The 22,829-nt window shown below is 32.3% G+C and overlaps 2 protein-coding genes across 2 annotated transcripts; both read left to right on the top strand.

Annotated features, from left to right (window-relative positions):
* Nucleotides 1-984: 984 nt before the first annotated feature.
* LOC143080368 (heat shock 70 kDa protein 12A-like) lies at nt 985-8,710 on the top strand. Its single transcript, XM_076256188.1, has 5 exons — nt 985-1,142; nt 3,752-4,098; nt 5,345-5,566; nt 6,091-6,241; nt 7,209-8,710. The coding sequence occupies exons 1-5, from the start codon at nt 1,109-1,111 to the stop codon at nt 8,348-8,350; spliced, it is 1,896 nt and encodes a 631-aa protein (XP_076112303.1). The 5' UTR covers nt 985-1,108; the 3' UTR covers nt 8,351-8,710.
* A 7,521-nt stretch (nt 8,711-16,231) lies between these two features.
* Nucleotides 16,232-22,257, top strand: LOC143080369 (heat shock 70 kDa protein 12A-like). Its single transcript, XM_076256189.1, has 5 exons — nt 16,232-16,320; nt 18,427-18,825; nt 19,601-19,819; nt 20,163-20,316; nt 20,670-22,257. The coding sequence occupies exons 2-5, from the start codon at nt 18,448-18,450 to the stop codon at nt 21,728-21,730; spliced, it is 1,812 nt and encodes a 603-aa protein (XP_076112304.1). The 5' UTR covers nt 16,232-16,320; nt 18,427-18,447; the 3' UTR covers nt 21,731-22,257.
* Nucleotides 22,258-22,829: the final 572 nt, after the last annotated feature.

Here is a 22,829-nt window from a genome sequence, read left to right on the forward strand (position 1 = left end):
CCTATGCTAGTTGACCTTTAAAAATTGTGACTTGATGGAGAGTTGTCTTATTGGCACTCATACCCATCTTCTTATATCTATGAAAAAGATGAAAAATATAATTATATGAATTCATTTAAATTCGAGCAGAAAATTATAATAAAACTATCATCATGATTGAGTGTCAGGAGTCCGTTTCACAAAAAAAATGTTACGGCTAAGATTGATCGTTAGTGCACTGAACCTTAGTCGTAAGTTGTTTTGTCAAACCGACTCGCTTATTCAGAAAATGTCATCTTATTCAATCTTTCAATATTTAATAATAATAATAACATAATGGTTTGAATTCTTATTCCACTATTTTGATAATGTCATATCATTCAATCATTCAATCATTCAATACTTTTATAATGAGCTCAGTTTCTGTATAACCTTTGGAATTTAGTTTTAAAATAATGTTGAGTAGTCAATTTGATGTTTTCAACAGGATATATATTCTATAAATATTTTTCCATATCTTCGAATGGCACGGACGTCTTTTTTGTTTTAGTAAAACATTATGCTAGATCTGCGTAAGAAATAGCACGGGGTTTATCCTTGAACCATATTCACATTTTGTCATCATTACCTCCTATTTTGTTGCAGATCTTGTTACTATTCCAATATATTCACAAGCATATTCCTGTTTGAGAAAAGAGAAGATCAAAATTTGAAAGGCTTAAACTGAAAATCTCTTTAACATTCGCTGTTTTGATAATTTTAAAGCATAAACCTCGAAGTCGCCGAGCCTATGATTTCGATTAAAAAATGTCTAAAATTAAAAAAAAAAAGCAAGAATAAACAAACAGTTAATCACAAGAAGATGTCGTCGAATTTAACACCTATATGACTTGTAATCTGCTAATAAATATTTTCAAAATAAATCTTGTCAAATAGAGATAACCCAATTGATATTTTAAATTGTACAAAGTCCGAGTAAACAGGAAGTATTTTTCAAGGTATGTCATCAACGTAAAACTAAGTTTGTCGGGAAAAGTTTAGCATACAATTAACCGTTTCTTTTATTATATTCAAATGCAAATGGTTTCCGTATGATGTTATTTCAATATTTATACGAGGATAACTTGAAATGGAACAAATACTAATAAGAAAATTATTACCAGGTAAGAACACAATTTTCTTATCCTTGCAAAGAAATAAAGACTTTCGTCTCGGAATAGGGAAGGATTGTCTGGTCACAAAATGTTTCCATCTTGCAAAATGTAAAATCACAAAAAAACTGAACTCTGAGGAAAATTCAAAACGAAACGTCTCTAATCAAATGGCAAAATCTCAAACACACTAAACGAATGGATAACAACGGTCATATTACTGACTTAGTACAGGTACATTCTTGTACCTCCTCTATATTAAAAGTTTTTATTCAATGATGGCGCTGCGCTGATTGTTGTTTGTAAAATTTGTGTCTTCATTTTGGTTTTGTCATGAATCAGATCATTGATACGACTATACGATATGGATTTGGCGGAGACCTATTGTTGCTTGTATTCACATCAACTCAACTTTTTGCTGTTTAGTTAGCAACCGAACGACATCGCCTTTTAATAATGTATGTGGTATATGAGGCTATCAATCAAAAATACAAAGGAGCAAAAAATGTGCCTTTCTCTCCAGCATTTACAAAATGTATCATGCCGTTTGGCCCACTGAGCAAAATCAAATTGTATTTCACTGTTAATAATGTTGGTGTATGAAACATACTTCACCGCTGTCCGATATTAGAAAACAGCTCAGAATAATAAAAATATCAACAAGTAAAAAAACATACTCATCATAGATACCAGTAAATAATGCATGCCAGACACTCATTGCCTTTATAAAAAATTCATCACTGAAGTTCGAAAAAAAAGAGAAAATACTAAAAATAAAAAGCGAGGGAGCATTTAGGACATGAAATTTCGAAAGGGTTAGATATGAAGCTACGGTTATCTTTTCCTAGTGTAGAAGATTCTTAGTATTTAGAAAAATTCTAATTGGTTTTAGTACCGGCTTGTCAGTTTGTTTTCGATTCGACAGTTTGAATTCCTTTTTGGCATTTTTCGCCTGTCTTTGTAAAAATATAATGTTTTATCATGACCATATCAATGACAATTTTTGTCAAAACTGAAATATTGGTACTACTGGAGAGCAATGGCATCAACCCAGTGGTTGTAAGTAACTCTTCATAGATAGCAGATAGCATATATGGTTCGTGTTTCGTCGGAACAAGATTCATCATTAACTACCGAATCAACAAAAAATTAAAGATCAAACAAAGAACAAAAATGAAGAACTCTACGGACAAAACAATTTGAAAAGTTTTACCAAATCCAGCATAGGAAATATATCCCTGAAACGGGGAATCCTTAATATTTTAAAGAAAAGTTTTATAGAAAGGTTCTTTATTATTACGACCATATCAATGATAATTTGTGTCAACAAAGAAGGGCAGACTATTAAGCAGATGATACCCCAACTGTCATCATTGGCATCGACCCGGTCTCAGATACAAAAACATAATGCTTGCTTTCAGTTAAAATGCAATATTATTTCTTGATACGATGTTCGACTTCTTCAAAAAGCTAGTTTGACCTTTAAAATAAGTATTGATATGAATTTAACATGCAACAAACATATTGCGGGCTTAACAAATACATGAATGCATTTTGCCATTTATGGCATTCGTTGTTAATGACAGATCTTAAAAGTGTTTATTATTACTTTTTATAATCTTACATTATAATTTGAATTCAGTAACTGCACGGTACAAATTTCGGTTTGATGTTTATACTGTTGTAATTAGACCTGATCCATTAACGTTTATGACATCTTGATCTCTGTAAGAAAAAGAAAATTATTACGTGTAATTTCTTTTTACAAGTAAACATTTTTACCCGACATCCATCAATTGTTGTTAAGGTTATTATGCATCCTTTCATTCGTATGAAACAGTGATTGCGTTGTATATATTGCATAAGGGAGATACCATAATTGGTCAAGCCTTTTTTTGTAAGTTCATCCGGACTTTTTTTTACAAAAATTGTCGTCCGGCGTTTTTTTTTTTTTTTGCAAAGTTGCTCATCCTGTCTTTTTTGACAAAGTTGCTCATCCTATATGCTATCTAATGTTCATTTTCCTGATATTTTCTTAATTTTGCTCATAGCCCTATAGTACTTGGTTTCTTTTCATACAATTTTAATTATTGATATGCCTCTCAAGCACAGCTTTGATTTCTTGTCCGTGTATGAATATACGTTCTATTCATTTCAATTTGTATTATAAAATCTCCATACATTTTCGATTTTTATTTTTTTGGGGTTTTCAAATCACTGTGGAGACATTTATTGGCGAATGAGGTGCAGTAAAATTAGTACTGTTATTCAATTAAATTTTTTAACATGGTATGTAATTTGATTGGATCCCATATATATCTACTATCGCGACAGCTCTTACTTTCCATTGATAAAACGTAATAATATTATATTTATATTATAACATATGACAGAATATTCAATATAGGAGGGTAAAATACTTCACCCTCTCGAATACTAAGTTGACCCCGGCAAATCATATTGGTATTTCGCATTTTATTTTTCTGTTTATTTTCTTTTGACCATGGGGTTTACTGTGAATCTCCGATATGTATTTATCATCATTGCATCAAGTGCTTTTACCCTTTTTTCCTAATATGGTCAATTAGAATATTATCTTTTGACTTTCAATTATTTTTCAGTAGTGCATGACATATTACGAAAAATGGCTACAGGTGATTCAGGCAATGACATTTTAATGGTGGCAGCCATTGATATTGGCACCACATATTCCGGATATGCATACTCTTTTAGAGGAGAATATGAGAAAGATAAACTGAATATCGACGCTAATCAGATTTGGAACGCGGGTTCGCAATCTCTATTGTCTTTAAAAACGCCAACATGTATCCTTATCAATCAGGATACAAAGAAATTCGTTTCATTTGGTTTTGAAGCAGAGAATGCATATAGAAATGCAATATTAGACAAAAAAGCGGATATGTACTACTTCTTTGACAAATTCAAGATGGTGCTTCACGAAAACGATGTATGTATGAAATAAATTGGTTTAAAAAAGTTAAATAACAAATATACCGAAGTTCGAGTAGACTTCAAAACGGAAAATCGGATACAATGAAAAAGACAAACAGACGAAATATAGTAAACAAGACCCAACATAGAAAACTAAAGACTAAGAAACACGAATCCCACCATAATCTGGGGGGGGGGGGATCTCAGGTGCTTTGGAAGGGTAAGTAGATCCTGCTCCACATGTGGCACCTGTCGTGCTACCCATGTTAAACCCGGTAAATAGTCTAATTCATTAGGACACATTCATGAAAAGGACAGGGGTTGTAGTATCCAACATTGTCCAATATCGCTTGTGAAACGGTAATTTCAAAACAGTCAACCAACTCGTGATGGCGTCCGTAAAATTTACAACTCTTGGTTTAATAGCTAGGAAACACAAGCATTGGAATATCGTATCAATTTGGAGATACACAATTCGTATGCTGGTGCTGCTGGAATGTTGCTACATAGATATTGAAAGTTCACAATTGGAAAACTGAAATCATCTCTTTTTCGTAAAGTTTTGTTTTCAACCGACCCTCATTGTAAATTTCAAGATGTAAGTCAACATATGAGACATACTTAACTGTATCTTTAGTATCTCTAGTTCGATGGAATAGATGCGTTCAACAAAGTCACCAAAGTTTAAATTATTTAGTGAAATTACGTTGTGCTGTTTGTTACATATCCGAGTTCAGGGTGTCCTTTGCAAATCTCATCGTTTAAAAAACGAACAGAAAAAGAAGACAAGTAAATACGGCGAAATCCTACCATAATGTGATATATGTATACCCTGTTTGACTATTTTCCAGAAATAATGTTGACTGTGATAACAGATCAAAGTCATTCAAGTTTTTCGTGCAAATTGAAAAGGGTTAAATAATAAATACTAAGACAATCTGTTGTTCAATTTTATATGTCATGGATTTCTTTTGTTTTATTATATTTTCATAGAAAAAAATACAAGAACCAAGAAAACTTAATGTTTGTATATTATAGGATTAATTATAAGGTCATTTCAATATCAAAGATAAACAATATGTGCACGTATGTGAACTAAAATATTTGTGAAACTAAGCGCAGCAACACAAATTGAAAAAAAAAAATCGAAAAAAGTTACTTGAATATGATTTGATCACTATGATCTTTTATGACCTGATGTCAAACTCTGTATGCATAATGAATTGCTTAGTTGTGTTAACCGTGCAAGATTTTATTTAAAGAACATATCCAAAGACATGGAAATAGGTGATGTTAGAGGTAACATGTTTCCCGCTATTGAAGTGTTTGCGCTAGCTATTGGGGCACTGACGAAAAGTTTGATTGACCATATAAAAAAGCAGAAAGTCGAAATACAATATAATAATGAAATCAAGTGGGTATTGACAGTGCCAGCAATATGGAACGACAAAGCAAAAGAGTTTATGAGAATTAGCGCTGTAAAGGTATTTAGAATGAAATAATACATTTTTATTTGTATCTACAGGGCATATGGTTGTCCTTTCGTGTACACAAGGCATGTGCAGAAACTCATTTTTAGAGCGCTGTAGTTTGATGGAAGGGTATACTATATGTTTGATCTAAATGCATTTTGTAAATTTGAAATATAAATTATGAAACATATGACATTAATTATACCTATTTTATGTGTTGTTGGTGCTTTCGTTATCTAATGAACGTAAAACATTATTTACAGGGCAACATAATAAGCCACGGGATTTTATACCATGATTAATAGATCATCGAATACACGTACCAATTCTGTTTAACAATTATATATAAGACAATTTAATAAACATCATTTAAAAGATAATTGCAAAGCTTTTTATCAATTCTAATTCTTTTTCATTAAAATTTACAAAATTCCTTTTCCCCAAAGAAATTTTATACTATAAATATTTGTTGTCGGAACAGGAGTCAAAACGACAAAAACAAATAATTTCTAATTGCAAAAATGTGTGTTTTATAGGCTGGAATCAGAGCAGACCGCCTTGTCATTGCATTGGAACCAGAGGTAGCATCCATATATTGTCAGCATCTACCTAAAAACAAAATAACAGCGGTATCAGACGAATTTTCCGTAGCTGATGGAATAAATTATTTAGTGGTTGATTTAGGAGGTAAGATACACATTTTAGATATTTTATATGCATGTGTCCATTGCTTTTTGTGCATGAATTGTCATTGATATGGTTATCAATTGGATTCGAGCGTCACTGATGAGTCTTTTGTAGACGAAACGCGCGTCTGGCGTATACTACATTTAGTCCTGGTATCTATGATGAGTTTATTTAGCTGTATTTGGCAAAACTTTTAGGAATTTTGGTCCGCAATGCTCTTCAACTTCGTACTTTATTTGGCCTTTTTAACGTGTTTGGATTCGAGCGTCACTGATGAGTCTTTTGTAGACGAAACGCGCGTCTGGCGTATACTAAATTTAGTCCTGGTATCTATGATGAGTTTATTTACAACCACTGGGTCGATGTCACTACTGGTGGAGATTTATTTCCCCGAGGGTATAACAAGCCCAGTAGTCAGCACTTTTTGTGCTGAAATGAATTGTCATTGATATGGTTATATTTATAAATTTACTGTTTACAAATTTTTGAATTTTTTGAAATACTAAGGCTTTTCTACCTCAGGCATAGATTACCTTAGCTGTATTTGGCAAAACGTTTAGGAATTTTGGTCCGCAATGCTCTTCAACTTCGTACTTTATTTGGCCTTTTTAACGTTTTTGGATTCGAGCGTCATTGATGAGTCTTTTGTAGACGAAACGCGCGTCTGGCGTATACTAAATTTAGTCCTGGTATCTATGATGAGTTTATTTGCACTACACTTGCAAACACATGTTTCAAAGAATATGGTATATTATATATAATCAACTTCCTGTCTTGGGTTATTTCTGTTAATTAATATTGTAAATGTGTTATATGATTTGGAAGTATAGTTTAACTGTTAATCAAATAGCTCATTTTCTTTATTTATGTTGATAACAAGACTTGTTTTATCGAGAAATACAAAAATATCGATTCTTGGTACTTTGATATTAATAACACAAAAGTTAATTTAATGATTTTCATTCAGGAGGAACAGTTGATATAACTGCGCACCACAAAATCAATATGGACAATTTAGAAGAACTTTCTCGAGCATCAGGAGGAGCTTGTGGGGGTACTACTGTAGACAAAGAATTTTTGAACTTATTTGAATGTATTGTTGGGAAGAAAGTAATGAAATATTTACGACAAGAGCACACGGTGGAATACATGAACTTAATGAGAACCTTCGAAACAATTAAACGAAAAATAAATAGCACACCAGAGCATGATAAAAAAATAAACTTTACTGTACCATTAATCGAGTTGGATTTACTTTGTCAGCGATTTTTGGAAAAAGATTTTAAAACTGCAATTCTAGAATTCTCAGAGGAAGAGGACACTGAGGTGGAGGATGATGGAACTGAACAGCAGGGATCAGAATCAAGTCAACACGCAAAGAAGCAGACGATTAAAAAGGGACAGATATCCTTGGTAGGAAGTCAAATGCGAGTTGATGAAGTCATCATGAGTTCATTATTTGATACAGCCTGCACGAATATTGTCATGGAAATATCTAATGTATTACAAAATTTAGAAAGAACTAATCTGAAAACATTTTTACTAGTTGGCGGATTTTCAGAATCCCCATTAATTCAAGAGATCATTCGGCAGAATTTTCCAGATATAAACATTATTTCACCTGAAGATCCAGTCTTAGCAGTTCTTAAAGGAGCAGTTTTATTTGGTCATAAACCAGATTTCATAACATCGCGTTTTACAAGACATACATATGGTAGGCGTATCCGACCGTTATTTGACGAGTCGCAGCACGATCCAAAAAAACGAGTTACAGGAGAAGATGGAAATCGATGTAGGGATGTTTTTGAAAGTTTTATGAAAATAAATAAAAAGGTGCCATTAGATACGGTTGTGACTTTGGATTACCACACTGTCGATAGTAACCAAACATCTGTATCTGTTGCTATTTATTGTACATATAAAGACAAAACAGACTACGTCGATGATGAAGGTTGTAAAAAGCTTGCAGAATTTTCTGTACCAATCCCAGATCCGTCTGGGCAAAGACGTTATGTTGACGTTGAAATCAAGTTCGGAATGGCGACATTGGATATGACAGCTACCGAGAGACAGACAGGAGAGAAAACCCAGCATCACTGTAGCTTATAAGCTAGAGGGAAACTTTTGAACTTGGCTTTTTCCAAATTCTAGAGGGATAGATTTATAATATATCATTAAAAAAATAAAGTAGAATTATTAATCAAAGTCCAATAGTTCAATGAAATTCAAAAAAAAAAATTATTGAATTTTTCTCTGCTACAATAGTAGGAAAATACAGACAGTGAAAATTATCAAAGAACTAGAAATAGTACCATTGATGATGGCAGTATTGTCTTAAAGTACTTTTTTGATAGATTCAAGCTAGTTCTCTAATTTTTATGCTTTTTTTCGCATTTCCTGATCAATTTGTTAGCATTAATGAAAATTTTTCTCGGCAAATGATATCGATTGATAAAAATTTGATTATTACGTCGGATTCTTCTTGGTTTCTTCTGCATTTTTTATTGCGACGTCATGATTTTTTGTGTGTGTTTAACGCCACTTTTAATCACCACTTTCGGGCTATTTCACGGCAGCCAGTTGGTAATTGCTGAGGAAGCCGGATTGCTCGGAGAAAACCACCGACCTTCGATAGGAAAACTGACAATCCTTGTCAATTAGGATTGAAGTCGAGTGCACCCGCATGAGTACAGATCGAAATCCTAACCGCAGTGTTGACTGGCTAGTGATAACAGTAGTATCTACTTAGACTACTCAGCAACAGAGGTCCGTGACGTCATGAAAGTACAACACAACTTTTAGCAAATCGTACCTGTTTTCACATTTTATCAACAAAAAAAACAACACGCAACACATAATGTAAGCAACAATGAATACATCAACTAAAAGTGACTGTATATATAACAAAATGAAAACAACACTTTAGAAATTTCGTGTGTCAGCATCGCTTTTCTTTATTTTACATCATCAGGAACGCTCAAAGCTAAATATTTAAAAGCCACAGATGTATAATTATGTATAAATTATGTAAAACAAAAACACAAATTAATTAAAGAGGTATATATAGATAGATAAAAGATTAATCTTTTAAATGAATGAAATATTTTTGTTATGCAATTATTATATTATCAAATGTTATACAATTGATGGCAAAATCTTGATCAGTTCACTTGAATGAATTTAGCTCTGTCATCTCTATAGCTATATAGGAATTTTTAACGAAATCTTACTCAACATAACAGGAGCTACAAAAGGGTGTCTCAAATTATCGCTATCGTATTCCATTCTCTAATAAATCCGTAATACGTGTAAACATCCTCACCACATTAAAGTAGATAATGTTTGATTATGTGTAAAATTTATATAAACATTCTACCTGAAATCTGAGACACTTTTTTGTGAAATTGGCTCTAGGAACAACATACAATAAATCAACCGTCTTGGGGTAATTATGAAGAAGTTAATTTCAATTGAAAAATGAAATTTCTTGTAAAATTTTGTAGACACGATTAACTTTATAATTTATTACATAATTGTTGGGTAATACTAACATTGCATTAATTTGAAAGAGTAATTTGTAAGCTATTCATAAATACCACTTTTATAAATGTTCAAGCATTATCAAGAAAGTTACAGCATTTTAAAACTGGGGATTTGGAGGTATAAAATCTTTGTATTGTGCTATCGTGAAAGTCTAAATCAAATAAACTTAATACTCGGTGAAAGCAAATGCGACAACAGTGCAAGCATTTTGGACATTTTACATGTATTAATAGCCCCTTCATATGATTTCTAAATCATATCCTACAATGTAAGTTACAAATTATGGGAAACGTGACTTTTGTCGATGTCAGTAGAGATAAATTGCTCAGCCTTCAACATATCACCAGTCCAGACGCAAGTATTGCGGGGCTGGTATAAAAATACGGAAATAGTTAAATTGAAACATGTTATGACGTCATTCAACAATAAATTCATTTTGAAAAAAGGAATGCATATCTCTAATTCAAAGCCCTTGCTCTTTTTCTTGATTTGGCTTTACTTTCATTCCTTTTTGGTTGATGTTCTTCTTGAGCTTTTGTGTGTAAGTTTTGGGATTATCAAATATTTTGGCCTTGAGTATCACTAGGAATCATCAAGTGTCAAAATTTCTAACTGATGCAGTAAAATTGGTATCGATAATGGTAATATAATACTCGATACTTTTTTAAAAAGTTTAGGGACAGAAACTATGTCAGAATTTTACAGTAAAGTAAGATATTCTTGTTTGTTTCAAAACTTTGATTTATCCATTTTATGTTCATTCCATGGAAAAGGACAAGCTATACGATATTTTTCTGTCTTAACTTCCCCTAAAAGACCTTGGAAGTAAAAATGTATTAACAAAACAACCGAAATCCCAGGTGAATTAAAAATGGGGAAGTTTATGAAACCAGAGAAAGTTTTACGCTTGATAATATCAACCAACGGATCAAATGGGAGGCAACTGTCATATTACTGACTTTGTACATCTTATTCCAAAGAAAAGGTTACCAGTCTAGATAAAGGCAACAGAAGTATACCGCAGTTCAAAATTCATATATCGATTGAGAAAAAAACAAATCCGGGTTACCAACTAAAACTATTATGGATTCAATGCATGTTTGCATATGCATGCAATAAGTTGAATAATAAGAATACGGAACTCCGAGGCAAATTCAAAACGGAAAATTCTTGATCAAACGGCAAATTAAAAAAACCCAAACACAATTGCTGAATGTTATATTCCTGACTTGTTACAGGCATTTTTTTTATGTAGAACATGGGTTTAAAAATAGCTTAACCTCTCACTTATTCGACTTATATTGACAACAATGTGTGAACAAAAAGGTGATTGTCAAAAATTGGGGTAGTCAACATTGTGTTATAGTCTTAATTACTACAAAAACAAAGAAATATGTCAACAAAGAAAAATTGAAAAGGCAAAAATAAAGTCAAGAAGAGAAAAGTCAAGACGGAATGCATAGGTACTGAGCCACGTCAACTGGAGATTACCAAAATAAACCACTTTATGCAATGTTTAACACCGACAGTACATATTATCTATACTTCAAGACCATAGTGTATTATTTGTGAAGTTGATACGAAATATTTCATCATTGGCATTCGAAAAAAAAAGTTGCAATGCCATATCAAATACGATCTTGAAGAGTATAATACAAAAAAAAATGTTTAATATGTTATTTTACAACAAGTTGTGCCTTTATAATCTTTATTTATTCAAAGATGGTCTTTTATATTAAAAACATATGGCCAAACAAAACACATTTGGACAAGAAGTTAGGTTTTATCTTTTACTCTATTTTGAAATTGAATAAATCAAAGAGGATATCTGTAATTTTATTGCTATTAACTCCATGGAAGTGGACAATAGGAACCGTTTTGTCGTGTATTAAGATGCACACAAATTATAGGGTTGATATAGAAACAATAAAAAACAAAAATCTTGCAGAACATATTCAAAGGTCAAAATACACCACGTACGACATAGAGCGGATTATTATAGCATTGTATTTGAAATAGTCCGACTAATTCAAATCATAATTCAATCGTATCTGCATGTTTTTGATGATTTGATTGACAATTGCAAAATGGAAGGGAGTCATAATAACGGCGCAATATTTGAAGGTCAAGGATGTAAACCGAAGTACTAGTTACTTAATAGCTGATGATACCCCAGGTACTGAAGACCACCAGCAGCGGTATTGAACGTGTGGTATAAAAAATGAAAATAGCACTTTATACTTGTTTCGCGTCAACTTTAATGGATGGACTTGAAACCAAAGTTCGTTTTTGTAATTTGTAAATTTAGAAACTGGTATGAAAAGTATAACACTTATGTTTGTTTATTTGATGCTAATTCATTTTACGAAAGATAGCAGTCTAGCTGTTGGATATTGATCAAACGTCAAGAAATGTATATTACGAGTAGTCAGCATGTATCAGATAATGCAAATCCATGAGCAATAACCTGGTATTAGTTTTTAGACTGATCAAATGGAGGACAATTACAAAGTGGTGTTGCCTCATACGTGACATATATGAAAGAATTGTTAAATATATTTTGTAAATTACTGGAAAATAAATAACAGTCTTTAGTTTCTACTAACCCGGCAATTAAGGGGACAAGGTTTTGATTCTGATAGCGAGCTGGCAAATTTTATTGAGGCCTGGTTATTTATGCAAACTCTGTCCAGGGCAGAAGTATCTTAATATATAAAGGCTTGTCTAAAATGTGATACGAAATATATGCAACTTCCCAGAATCAATCGGTCATTGCTTAAAATGATTCTCAACTTTCATCTTTTTGGCGCGATAAACATACAACTTCTAAACTAGGGGGCAGCCACAATGATTTTATTCTATTTAAGTATGAAAATAGTATTGTAATAAAGGGTTGGTTCAAGGTTACCTGAAAATAGGGGTGTCGTTGCTTAAAATTGTACAATTGTCGGCTATTGTACACTCTGACGAATCCGCTTGTCATGATTATTGAAAATAACAATGCCGGAATCTAACTCGAGTCTTCAGAAAACTCTCTATAAAATTATCATATATAATATGTGACTTGGGTCATTTAAATAAAATGTCGCATTTGGAAATTGCAAAATTGATTTAAAGCTTCTTATTCAAACAACCTTCGTCGATAGCAAATCAGAATCAACAGTTCTCAAAGAACAACATATAAAAAGATGCAATATTGATAATGTCATTAAAGAATATATTGAAACATATTTAAATATATTTTGTCCGTCTTGTTACCATGTTGTTTTTCGTAGCCAATACGCTGATTTTCAATATTAAAAACTTCTCTATCTATATATATATATTTATTTTGCGATATCATAGATTTTTTTTCAAATTCCATACTATACTTATAAAGGCTTCTAAAATTGGTTTGCAGGTCTAAGATGGAAATTCATATTATTCGTCATTTTTCTCTCTTTCCAATAAACCGAACATCAATACGTAATTCCGTCGCGTGTTAATTGACTTTTGTCTTTATTTCATTGGTAACATTAACGATTATCATATTAAGTTCTGTTCTGTTACTGTTTTGTCTAACCTGTTTTCGAAAGCAGTAATGCATCAGCAAATGTGAAATTGCAAAGATTAAGACGTTTCAACCATTAGATGAGTTAAAAAAAGAAACATTTTATTATGTGTACAGCTATATGTAATTATAAACTTTTTAAAGACATTTCAGTCTACTATGGACTATTAAGTTAGTTTAACCATAGCAACCATAGTAACAGGATAGACAATTTGTTTCCTTTTTTAATGCTATTGTGAAATAACTACTCCCATTGGTGAAGTGAAGATGTTTTACTATTGTGATTTTGGTTTCTTGTACTTCAAGTATAAAATTGTTGTCATTAACAAATATGTTGGTAACAGCATATAGACATGACAAAAAAGTATCCACAATCTTTTTCATTAATGTCTTGAAATGTGCTTTGGTAACGGTTAATGTTACTTTGAGCTATTGGCATCAACCCTGACTAGCTCAATATTCATAACGGTTGATTTAAGTTGTGGTAACATGATGGCAATCAATTCCATGTACCCTGAATGACTTGTTTGTAGAAATGTGACTTTTGATAATAAGGAAGCTGCAATTTTTCTTCTGCTTCGAGTTAATTTTAACAATTTAAAAAAATCCTGATGCATATATTAAGGCATATTGACTCTTAAAATTCAAGAGCCTATCTTAAAATGAGGGTAAATTATATGGCCTTCCAAATACCGTTTCGATGCCTAACATCACTGAAGAAACATTTATTGTCGAAATCCGGATCTGGTGTAATAAAAAATATTGACACCTTGTTTTGTAGCATAACATCTTGACCACAAGTTTATTGTTTTCTGTTTAGTATTAAATTTATATTAAGATCCATTTTGTAACATCTTGTGGACAATTTTATTTGGCAATCGCCAATGGCAGTCATCAGGGTTAAATAACATTAGTTGTTCGACCTGTTAGTCAAATGCGTTTTGTTTAAATATACTTTTTCACCTTTTTGATCTTTCGGAGAATGTTGTTTGTGCTGTATTTAGACTCTTCTACAATGAAATTTGTTTTACATGCAAACGTATAAAAATTGCTGTTTTTATCCAACGCAGTCATATGTTTGAACGTAGTTTTCAATTTAGACTTGTTATATATATATATATATATAACTCGTCTAAACATCAACCCAACAATGTTAGATCTGTAAATGTGCTTTCGCAAATTTTTGGTTCTTCCCTCGCCAGGATTCGAACCCATGCTACTGTGATATCGTGACACCAAATCGCCTGCACTGCAGCCGTCCCGCTAGACCACACGACCACCTGGGCTCTCAAAAAATGAGCTTTCGCTGGCCGTGTGTTACCTTTCCTCGTCAGTTTTAATCTAGCGGCGTACTACAGTACATGATATATAAGGCATGAAGATGTTATTGTTACAGATCAGCTAAATTATCTATAGTAAAGGATCCTACAAATTAATGTAATATACAGTCACAGAAAATAGTTATATTTATATATATAAATCAGATGATACCTATCAGTTAATGATTTACATTTCATTAGATCGAACTATCACTTTTTTTTTGTTCTTTTCATTTCTTTTACCTTTTTTTTCTCTATAAATATAAATTACTCTTCAATCTTGTGACTCTCTGTGGCAAATTTTTAAACAAAATAAAAAAAGTAAAAACATTTATTAGGCTTGGATCAGTCGGAATTATAAATTTAAGTCGATCGACGCGTCAACTTATTAAAAATTACGACTTGTTCAGGGAAAACTGATTCGAATATTGACCATACGAATATGGTAATTTGACAAGAAAACTGAGTAGAAATTACCGGTAGAACCTACTGAACTGGACAAGCTATGTAAATCATAAAATTCACTGAACCGATGAGAAAAATGTATCATTCTCATTGTGCATGTAGAACCAGCACTAAGGAAAAGTACATTTTAATAGTCATGCATAGAAAACAAATAAATTATAATGAATTGGAATTATGCATTTTTCATGTGTTTAGAATATAAATGTTACCTTTATTGTAACACACCCTGTTTGACACAGTTTCATATAATTACTCGCCAAAATCTAATACTAACAATAGATTAATCAAGGAATTATCGTATGTGCACATAGTATTTAAGTTATCCATAGGAATGTAAGGCTCAACATTTTTGCCTGTCGTGTCTGTTAGTTTTGTTTACACATCGTTGTCAATATAATGTAATTTGATGCGACTGTGATACAAATGAGAGGTTGAGCTACTTTAAAACAAAAAATGCCTGTACCAAGTCAGGAATATGACAGTTGTTCTCCATTCGTTTGATATGTTTGAGCATTTGGTTTTGCCATTTGATTAGGGACTTTCCGTTTTGAATTTTCCTCGGAGTTCAGTATATGTTTGATTTTACTTTTCAGTATACTATATACTTCAAGACCATCAGTATTAATTTGTTTGTCATTATCAAGTGGACACGGAATATTTATCAACAAGGTCTTCGAATCTTCGAAAAACATTTTTTTAACGTTCTTTTGCATAACTCTGGATCATCAACTTTCTGCTCAGACTTTCCCTTTTGAATTTTCCTCGGAGTTCATTATATTTGTGATTTTACTTTTTACTACATAAGTAAGCCGCCTACCAAAACAAATAACAACAATAACAATATAATAATATAGTGGGAAAATCATTTTAAATGTGTAACCCCGACACTGTACGCAAGAAAATTACGCACAAATCGGACTTTTATATTTTTGATCTAAATCGTGTTTATTAATTATTAATGTTCTGACTCAATTGTTCTACAAACTTTCATGAAAACACTTACAACTATTTCAATTAAAAATTAAATGGTGAATTAATAATTCGACAATATTCTTTTGAAAATGACCCACATAACCTTATGACGCAGTTAATTCTATCACTAAAATTAGAACTGATAAAACCAGGAAGTTATTAACTATTAATAGCACTTTAGAGAAAATGGAGGTGATCAACCAGGAGACCATGGATTTTCGGATTATCAGGTAAAAACTATTTTATTGAAGACTTAATTTACCTTCTTAAGAAGTTACTTGGTAAAATCAATCAAAACTTATCAAATGTTATCTTTAATGAATGAATCTAAGTATACATCTGCTGAACCATAACAGCGCAGCTGAAATTCTTCTTGGGATGTTGTTCTTAATTTTGTTAACAATACAAGAATCTAGTGAAATATATATACATGGTGTTCACATGTTATCAAGAATGTATACGTACGAATGAAGTTTAATGTTTGTATATATATAATAAAAAATTATAAATCCTTAACTTTGAACACCCAAAACGAAAGTGAAAGTGTCTACGAAAATATTGAATTCTGAAATTTACTATAAGGTTATTGACAATTTTATTAATTTTCTTATTTCTTTCTATTATTTTCTTTTTTGTCCTGCAAAACAAAAGTATATGACAGTTTTCTTTTGTATATAATTGCGTGAAGGTGAACACAAATTGCTAGTTTTAAAAACTGCAGTGTTTACCAGACTAAGTATGTTTAGTCTTACAATAAAATCATCATAGATACCATGATTACATTTTGTATTTACGCCAGACGCGCGTTTCGTCTAAAAAAGACTCATCAGGTTCGCTCGAATCCCAAAAAGTCAAAATGGCAAAATAGATTAAAGTTCAAAGTTAAGGAGCACTGAGGACCAAAATTCCTTTAAGTTTTTCCCAATACAGATAAGGTGATCTATTTCTAGGGTAGAAAAGCCTTAGTATCTCAGAAAATCAAAAGTTTTGTAAACAGTTAATTTATAAATATGACCATATCAATGATAATTCATGTCAGTACAGAAGTGCTGCCTACTGTGCTGGTGATAACTTCGGGGAATTCCACCAGCAGTGACATCAACACAGCTAGTGGTTGTTAATAACCTCATCATAGAAACCAGGATTTAATTATGTATTTATGCCAGACGCGCGTTTAGTGATGCCAGTGATTAATGTCAAAGGATAAATCTTAGAAGATAAAAATGTTCATGTCCTAGAAATAATTTTTATTTATTAGATAATTGTACAGGACATACAGTTTTGTAGAAAAGTGATATCACAGACTCTTATATCAAATCTGTTTATTTTATCCCTTCAAATTTTTGTTTCTTTATATAAACTTTTATAACTAGGAAATTAGATTTTTTGCATAATTTAAATTCCTTAGCTAGCATTAAAAGTGTAGACTTAATCCACTTTTTTCTACATAAGAAAACGCATGTATCAAGTTAGGATTATGACAGTTATTTTCCAATTGTTTGGGGTGTTTGACTTTGGATTATGCCATTTGTAAAGGGACTCTCTGTTTTGAATTTTCATTGAAGTTCGGTATTTTTGTTAGTTAAACTCTTATGAAAATTAGTGCCATCCTTATTTTACTAGCTATGGATTTTTACCTTGGGAAATTTATGACACTCAATTTTCTAGTACAATCATGTTCATGCACTGGATAATTTATGAAATATTAATGTACGGGGACAAATACTATCAGACCAAATTTACTGAACTTTTATAAATACACGTGTGAAACTAAACGATGATGCGAAAATATGATGTACATGTATTGCCAGGACAACTAGCAAAGTTCACTAATTAATAGCCCAACACATTTCTTCAACGGTAATTTAGTTTGAACATATCATATTTTATCCAAAATAATGACAAAACGATCAGAAACATGTTTTGGGGTGATTTATAGTTTGAATTTGGTACACCTTTGTCTTATTAGTTCAGTTATTAGCTTATTGACGTAAATTTCACATATTTATTTCCAGTTTAAAGTTCTCCTTTTAGACATGTTACACGTCTAGTATGTAATTCGGTATTGACCACATCTGTTCTTCAAAGTTGAGATCTGATATTACATGTACAGAAGAATATCACTTACATGTGAGTTAGGGTCGTTTGGAAATGTAGTGAGGTATAAGCGTTTGCTCTATAATAAAAGCTTAATCATGTAGACTTTAAAATGAAGAATATTATAAAAGTGATGTTCTTTTTATTTTGGCTTATCAAGTTCGCTGAGAAATTTTATGTAATCAATTAAAATATCACACTCATTCTTCCGTAACATTTTAAGTTCATTTCGTTTACAGCTGGGTTTGAATATACAAAAGATGGCAACAGGCGGCACAGGTAATGGTATGGCAACTGGCGACACAGAAAGGGACATGGCAACAAGCTGCACAGGTAGTGACATTTTAATGGTGGCAGCAATTGATTTTGGTACCACATATTCCGGATACGCATACTCTCTTAAAGGCGAACATGAAAAGGACAAACTGAACATCCACGCTAATCAGTCATGGAACTCCGGAGGAAAATCACTAATGTCGTTAAAAACTCCGACATGTATTCTTATTAACAAGGAGAACAAAGAGTTTGAATCATTTGGATACGAAGCTGAGAATGCGTACGCAGATATTGTCATTGAAAACGAGGCAGACAATTATTACTTTTTTGACAGATTCAAAATGATGCTTTACACACGTGAGGTAAAATTAATTTCACTAGCACATATCAAATAATAATAATACATTTAAGCATTTACAAAAACAAGTGCGATTGTTAATATTGACTGTGTGTATTTTAATGATGCTTCTTTCTAGAACAACCTATAACATTTATTTTGACATTTTATCTTAGACACTCATCCTGTGATATATATAATGGAGTCTAATATCATTCGCACTGTCACAAATATAAGCAATGCTCAGTGAATTAATCGATCAGTTGGTCCTAGACCCTTAAACTTTTTCAGATATAACTAAGTATTATTTCTGAACTGTGAAGCTAAATACACATATCCCCTCAACTAGTCTTAAGCCATTTGTATGGTGTGTTACCATTTACATTACTGTACAAAAACTGATTCATAATTTTAAGCTATTCAAACCTTCAAACCAAACGATGGTAACTGAAAGTCGTACTTTCATACGTGTAATCTTTTATTTATCGGAACCCGTATCTAAGATATCCAATAAAAAGGAATGTTTTATTTTTTGACCATTTTGGCTGATTACAAAATCATTTTAAAATACCAAAAAATATAATGAAAAATAATGTATTTTGTGTAAGAGTTCTTCCTGCCTCATTGTGGAGTACTTAGTTGTTAAAAGTCTGAGACATATGATGTGCATGAATAAAGAATTGCTTGGTCTACATATATCTAAAAGGTACATGTAATATTGTTTTCGTGGGAAGTTGTTCAAGTTAGTATGCGTCATGTTTAATTTGTAAGTTTCTCTATTTCTCTATTTGTGTTTTAAGGACATCTCCACAAATATGGAAATCGAAGATGTCCGAGGAAACTCTTTACCTGCCATAGATGTGTTTGCAGCAGCCATTGGAGCTTTAACACAACACATGATGGACCACGTGGAGAGGCAAAGAATCAACCTACAACCAAATGAAATAAAATGGGTTTTAACAGTACCTGCCATGTGGACAGATAGAGCAAAGGAGTTCATGAGAGAATGTGCTGAAAAGGTAATTTCAAACGTTAATCTGATTCATACTTTTAAGCTGAAGCCCACATCCGAGTGAGGGATTTTTTCGCTGTATTGAAGACCAATTAGTGGCATTCGGATATTATTTTCTCTGTGGTCCGGTTTTTTTCTCTTTGACATGTTACCGATTTCCTTTCTCAATTTCGTTTATCTTAAACTCATTTCAAATATTAGTAGTAATTGAAAATTGTAAACAAAAAAGCCATTAGCATTAAGTCCCTATTATCGGATTTGACTCGGTACTGAACAGTACCAAGTCTTTCAAATTCATAAAACTATCCTGTGCATATCATGGTTATAATCATATTTCTATTCTTTTACAGGCCGAAATCAGAAAAGACCGCCTTGTCATCGCATTGGAACCAGAGGCTGCATCCATATATTGTCAGCATCTACCTCCTGATAAAATGACAGGGGCAACCGATGGGTTTTCTGTAGCAGATGATGATTCCAAATATTTAGTTATAGATATAGGAGGTAGATAAAGTCAATCGGAAATTTAATCGGAAAATCAAAATCATGAAATGAAATTTTATGACAGCTTTAAAATGTTTCCTGTATGACTGATGAACGGTCATAAATAATTAGTATAATGATAAGAACAAGATGAAGGCTGAGTGTGATCTGAATAACAGGCAATATAAATTATTTTTTTTTACTAGTAGGTTAAAATAGATAAAGAAAACTTTTAATTAAATTGTTTAATATATAAGAAAAAGGTAGATTACCAATGAGAATTAAAAGAAATTATTGAATTACACACAAAATTTTCAAGTATTAATACCAACTGTAAAGGTCTTATATTTTTAAACTAGATATTGTTTATTCAGGGGGAACAGTTGATATAACTGCCCATCACAAGGTTGGTAAAGACGATCTACAAGAACTATGTTCAGCATCAGGCGGGGCATGTGGAGGAACAACTGTCGATAGAGAATTCCTCAATTTATTTGAAAATATCGTTCAAGAGAGGGTAATGGAGACACTGGCTAAGGAGAGTACTGCTAGTTACTTAGATCTGTTAAGAGAGTTTGAAACTGTGAAAAGAACAATCATTACAACAAAACGTCCGAAGATAAATTTTACAATACCTTTTACTGACTTGAATGCTCTCTGCGAGCGTTTCTTAGAAAAACCCTTTGAAACTGCCGTTAAAGATTCAGAGTATAGTGGTCAAATATCTTTGGTTGGTGACAAAATGCGAATGGATAAAGACTTAATGAAGTCGCTGTTCGATACAGCGTGTACAAATATTGTCCAGGAGATACGCAATGTCCTGCAAAGAGTACCAACGACTGCACTGAAAACCTTTCTCCTAGTTGGAGGATTTTCAGAATGTCCAATAATTCAAGATGCTATAAAACAGGCATTCCCAAATGTACAAATTTTGATCCCTAGAGAAGATCCTGGTCTAGCTGTTGTTAAAGGTGCCGTTTTGTTTGGTCATAAGCCAGATTTTATAACATCACGTATTACAAGATGCACATACGGTAGACGTATCCGACCGATATTTGACGAGTCGAGGCATGACCCAAACAAACGTGTTAATGGAGATGGCGGAGATAGGTGTCGCGATGTCTTTGAAAAATTTATGGGAAAAGACCAAAAGGTTCAAGTAGACGAAGTTGTAAGAGTCGAATACCATACCGTGATGAATCCCCAGAGTTCTGTGTCTGTTGCTATTTATTATACATATGAAGATCATGCAGACTATGTGGATGATGAAGGTTGTAAAAAACTTGGTGAATTTTCTGTACCTATTCCGGACCCGACTGAAGAAAGGCGATATGTTGACGTTGAATTTAAGTTCGGAGGAACGTATCTAGAAGTCACAGCTACCGAGAGAAAGACGGGAGAGAGAATACAGTATAATTACAGCTTAGTAAACTAGTAGTTGTTGTGTAAAACGTATTACACCATGAATTCTGCTTATAGATGTAAACAATTGTACAATTTAACAAAAATGCTTTTTTAAAAATAGAAATATTGTAAAAACATAAGTAAATGATTTGCGCAAAACGACCTTCATCCTCTAGACTTCAACGTGTTCAAGTAGTTGTTCTCTGTGACGTCTGCAACCTGAATAAGATTATAAATGAAACTATGTTTTAAAAAATATTATTTAAAGAACTAGATTGTGAAAATGACAATATTTTATATTATTGAAAAATGTTTCTTTTAATCTGTCATGAATGATTGTATTGAAATAGTTCATTTATCAGTCTTCTTTTCAGTAGCCAAATAACTGCATCTGACATGCAAAACTTTGGGCATTTTAATTGCCATTGAATGTATTTGCATATTTTATTGAGAGTTCAACTGCCTTGATTTTATTGTAATCTTCGATTGTGATTCATGTTGTAGTTTTTTGTATATTGGATGTAATTACAGATATAATATTTAAAATTATTATTTTAATGGTCGTTACTAGTGTATCACAAAGACAGAAAGTTGTTTCAAAGGAAATAATACGTTCCCTCATCAACAAACATCCATGTTATTCCCGAGGGTATCACCAACCCAGTAGTCAGTACTTCTGTGCTGACATGATGGTCATATTTATAAATCAACTGTTTACAAAACTTTTGATTTTTTGAAATACTAAGGCTTTTCTACCTCAGGAATAGATAACATTAGCTGTATTTGGCAACACTTTTAAGGAATTTTGGTCCTCAATGCTCTTCAACTTCGTACTTTATTTGACCCTTTTAACTCTTTTGGATTCGAGCGTCACTGATGAATCTTTTGTAGACGAAACGCGCGTCTGGCGTAAATACAAAATTGAATCCTGGTATCTATGATGAGTTTATTTACAACCACTGTGTCGATGACACTGCTGGTGGAGTTTTAATTCCCCGAGGTTATTACCAGTCCAGTAGTCAGCACTTCTGACATGAACTATCATTGATATGGTCATATTTATAAATTAACTGTTTATAAAACTTTTTATTTTTTAAAAATACTAATGCTTTTCTACCTCAGGAATAGAT

The sequence above is a fragment of the Mytilus galloprovincialis genome, chromosome 6 (genome assembly GCF_965363235.1).
Source record: "Mytilus galloprovincialis chromosome 6, xbMytGall1.hap1.1, whole genome shotgun sequence".
NCBI lineage: Eukaryota > Metazoa > Mollusca > Bivalvia > Mytilida > Mytilidae > Mytilus > Mytilus galloprovincialis.

What these genes read in the sequence shown, in the direction of transcription:
- LOC143080369 (XM_076256189.1), top strand. Translation starts at nt 18,448, where the DNA reads ATGGCAACAGGCGGCACAGGTAATGGTATGGCAACTGGCGACACAGAA. An exon ending in TGATGCTTTACACACGTGAG is followed by an intron (nt 18,826 to 19,600) that starts GTAAAATTAATT and finishes TTGTGTTTTAAG; the next exon opens with GACATCTCCACAAATATGGA. An exon ending in TTTAGTTATAGATATAGGAG is followed by an intron (nt 20,317 to 20,669) that starts GTAGATAAAGTC and finishes TTGTTTATTCAG; the next exon opens with GGGGAACAGTTGATATAACT.
- LOC143080368 (XM_076256188.1), top strand. Translation starts at nt 1,109, where the DNA reads ATGGAACAAATACTAATAAGAAAATTATTACCAG. An exon ending in AATAAGAAAATTATTACCAG is followed by an intron (nt 1,143 to 3,751) that starts GTAAGAACACAA and finishes ATTATTTTTCAG; the next exon opens with TAGTGCATGACATATTACGA. An exon ending in TGAGAATTAGCGCTGTAAAG is followed by an intron (nt 5,567 to 6,090) that starts GTATTTAGAATG and finishes TGTGTTTTATAG; the next exon opens with GCTGGAATCAGAGCAGACCG.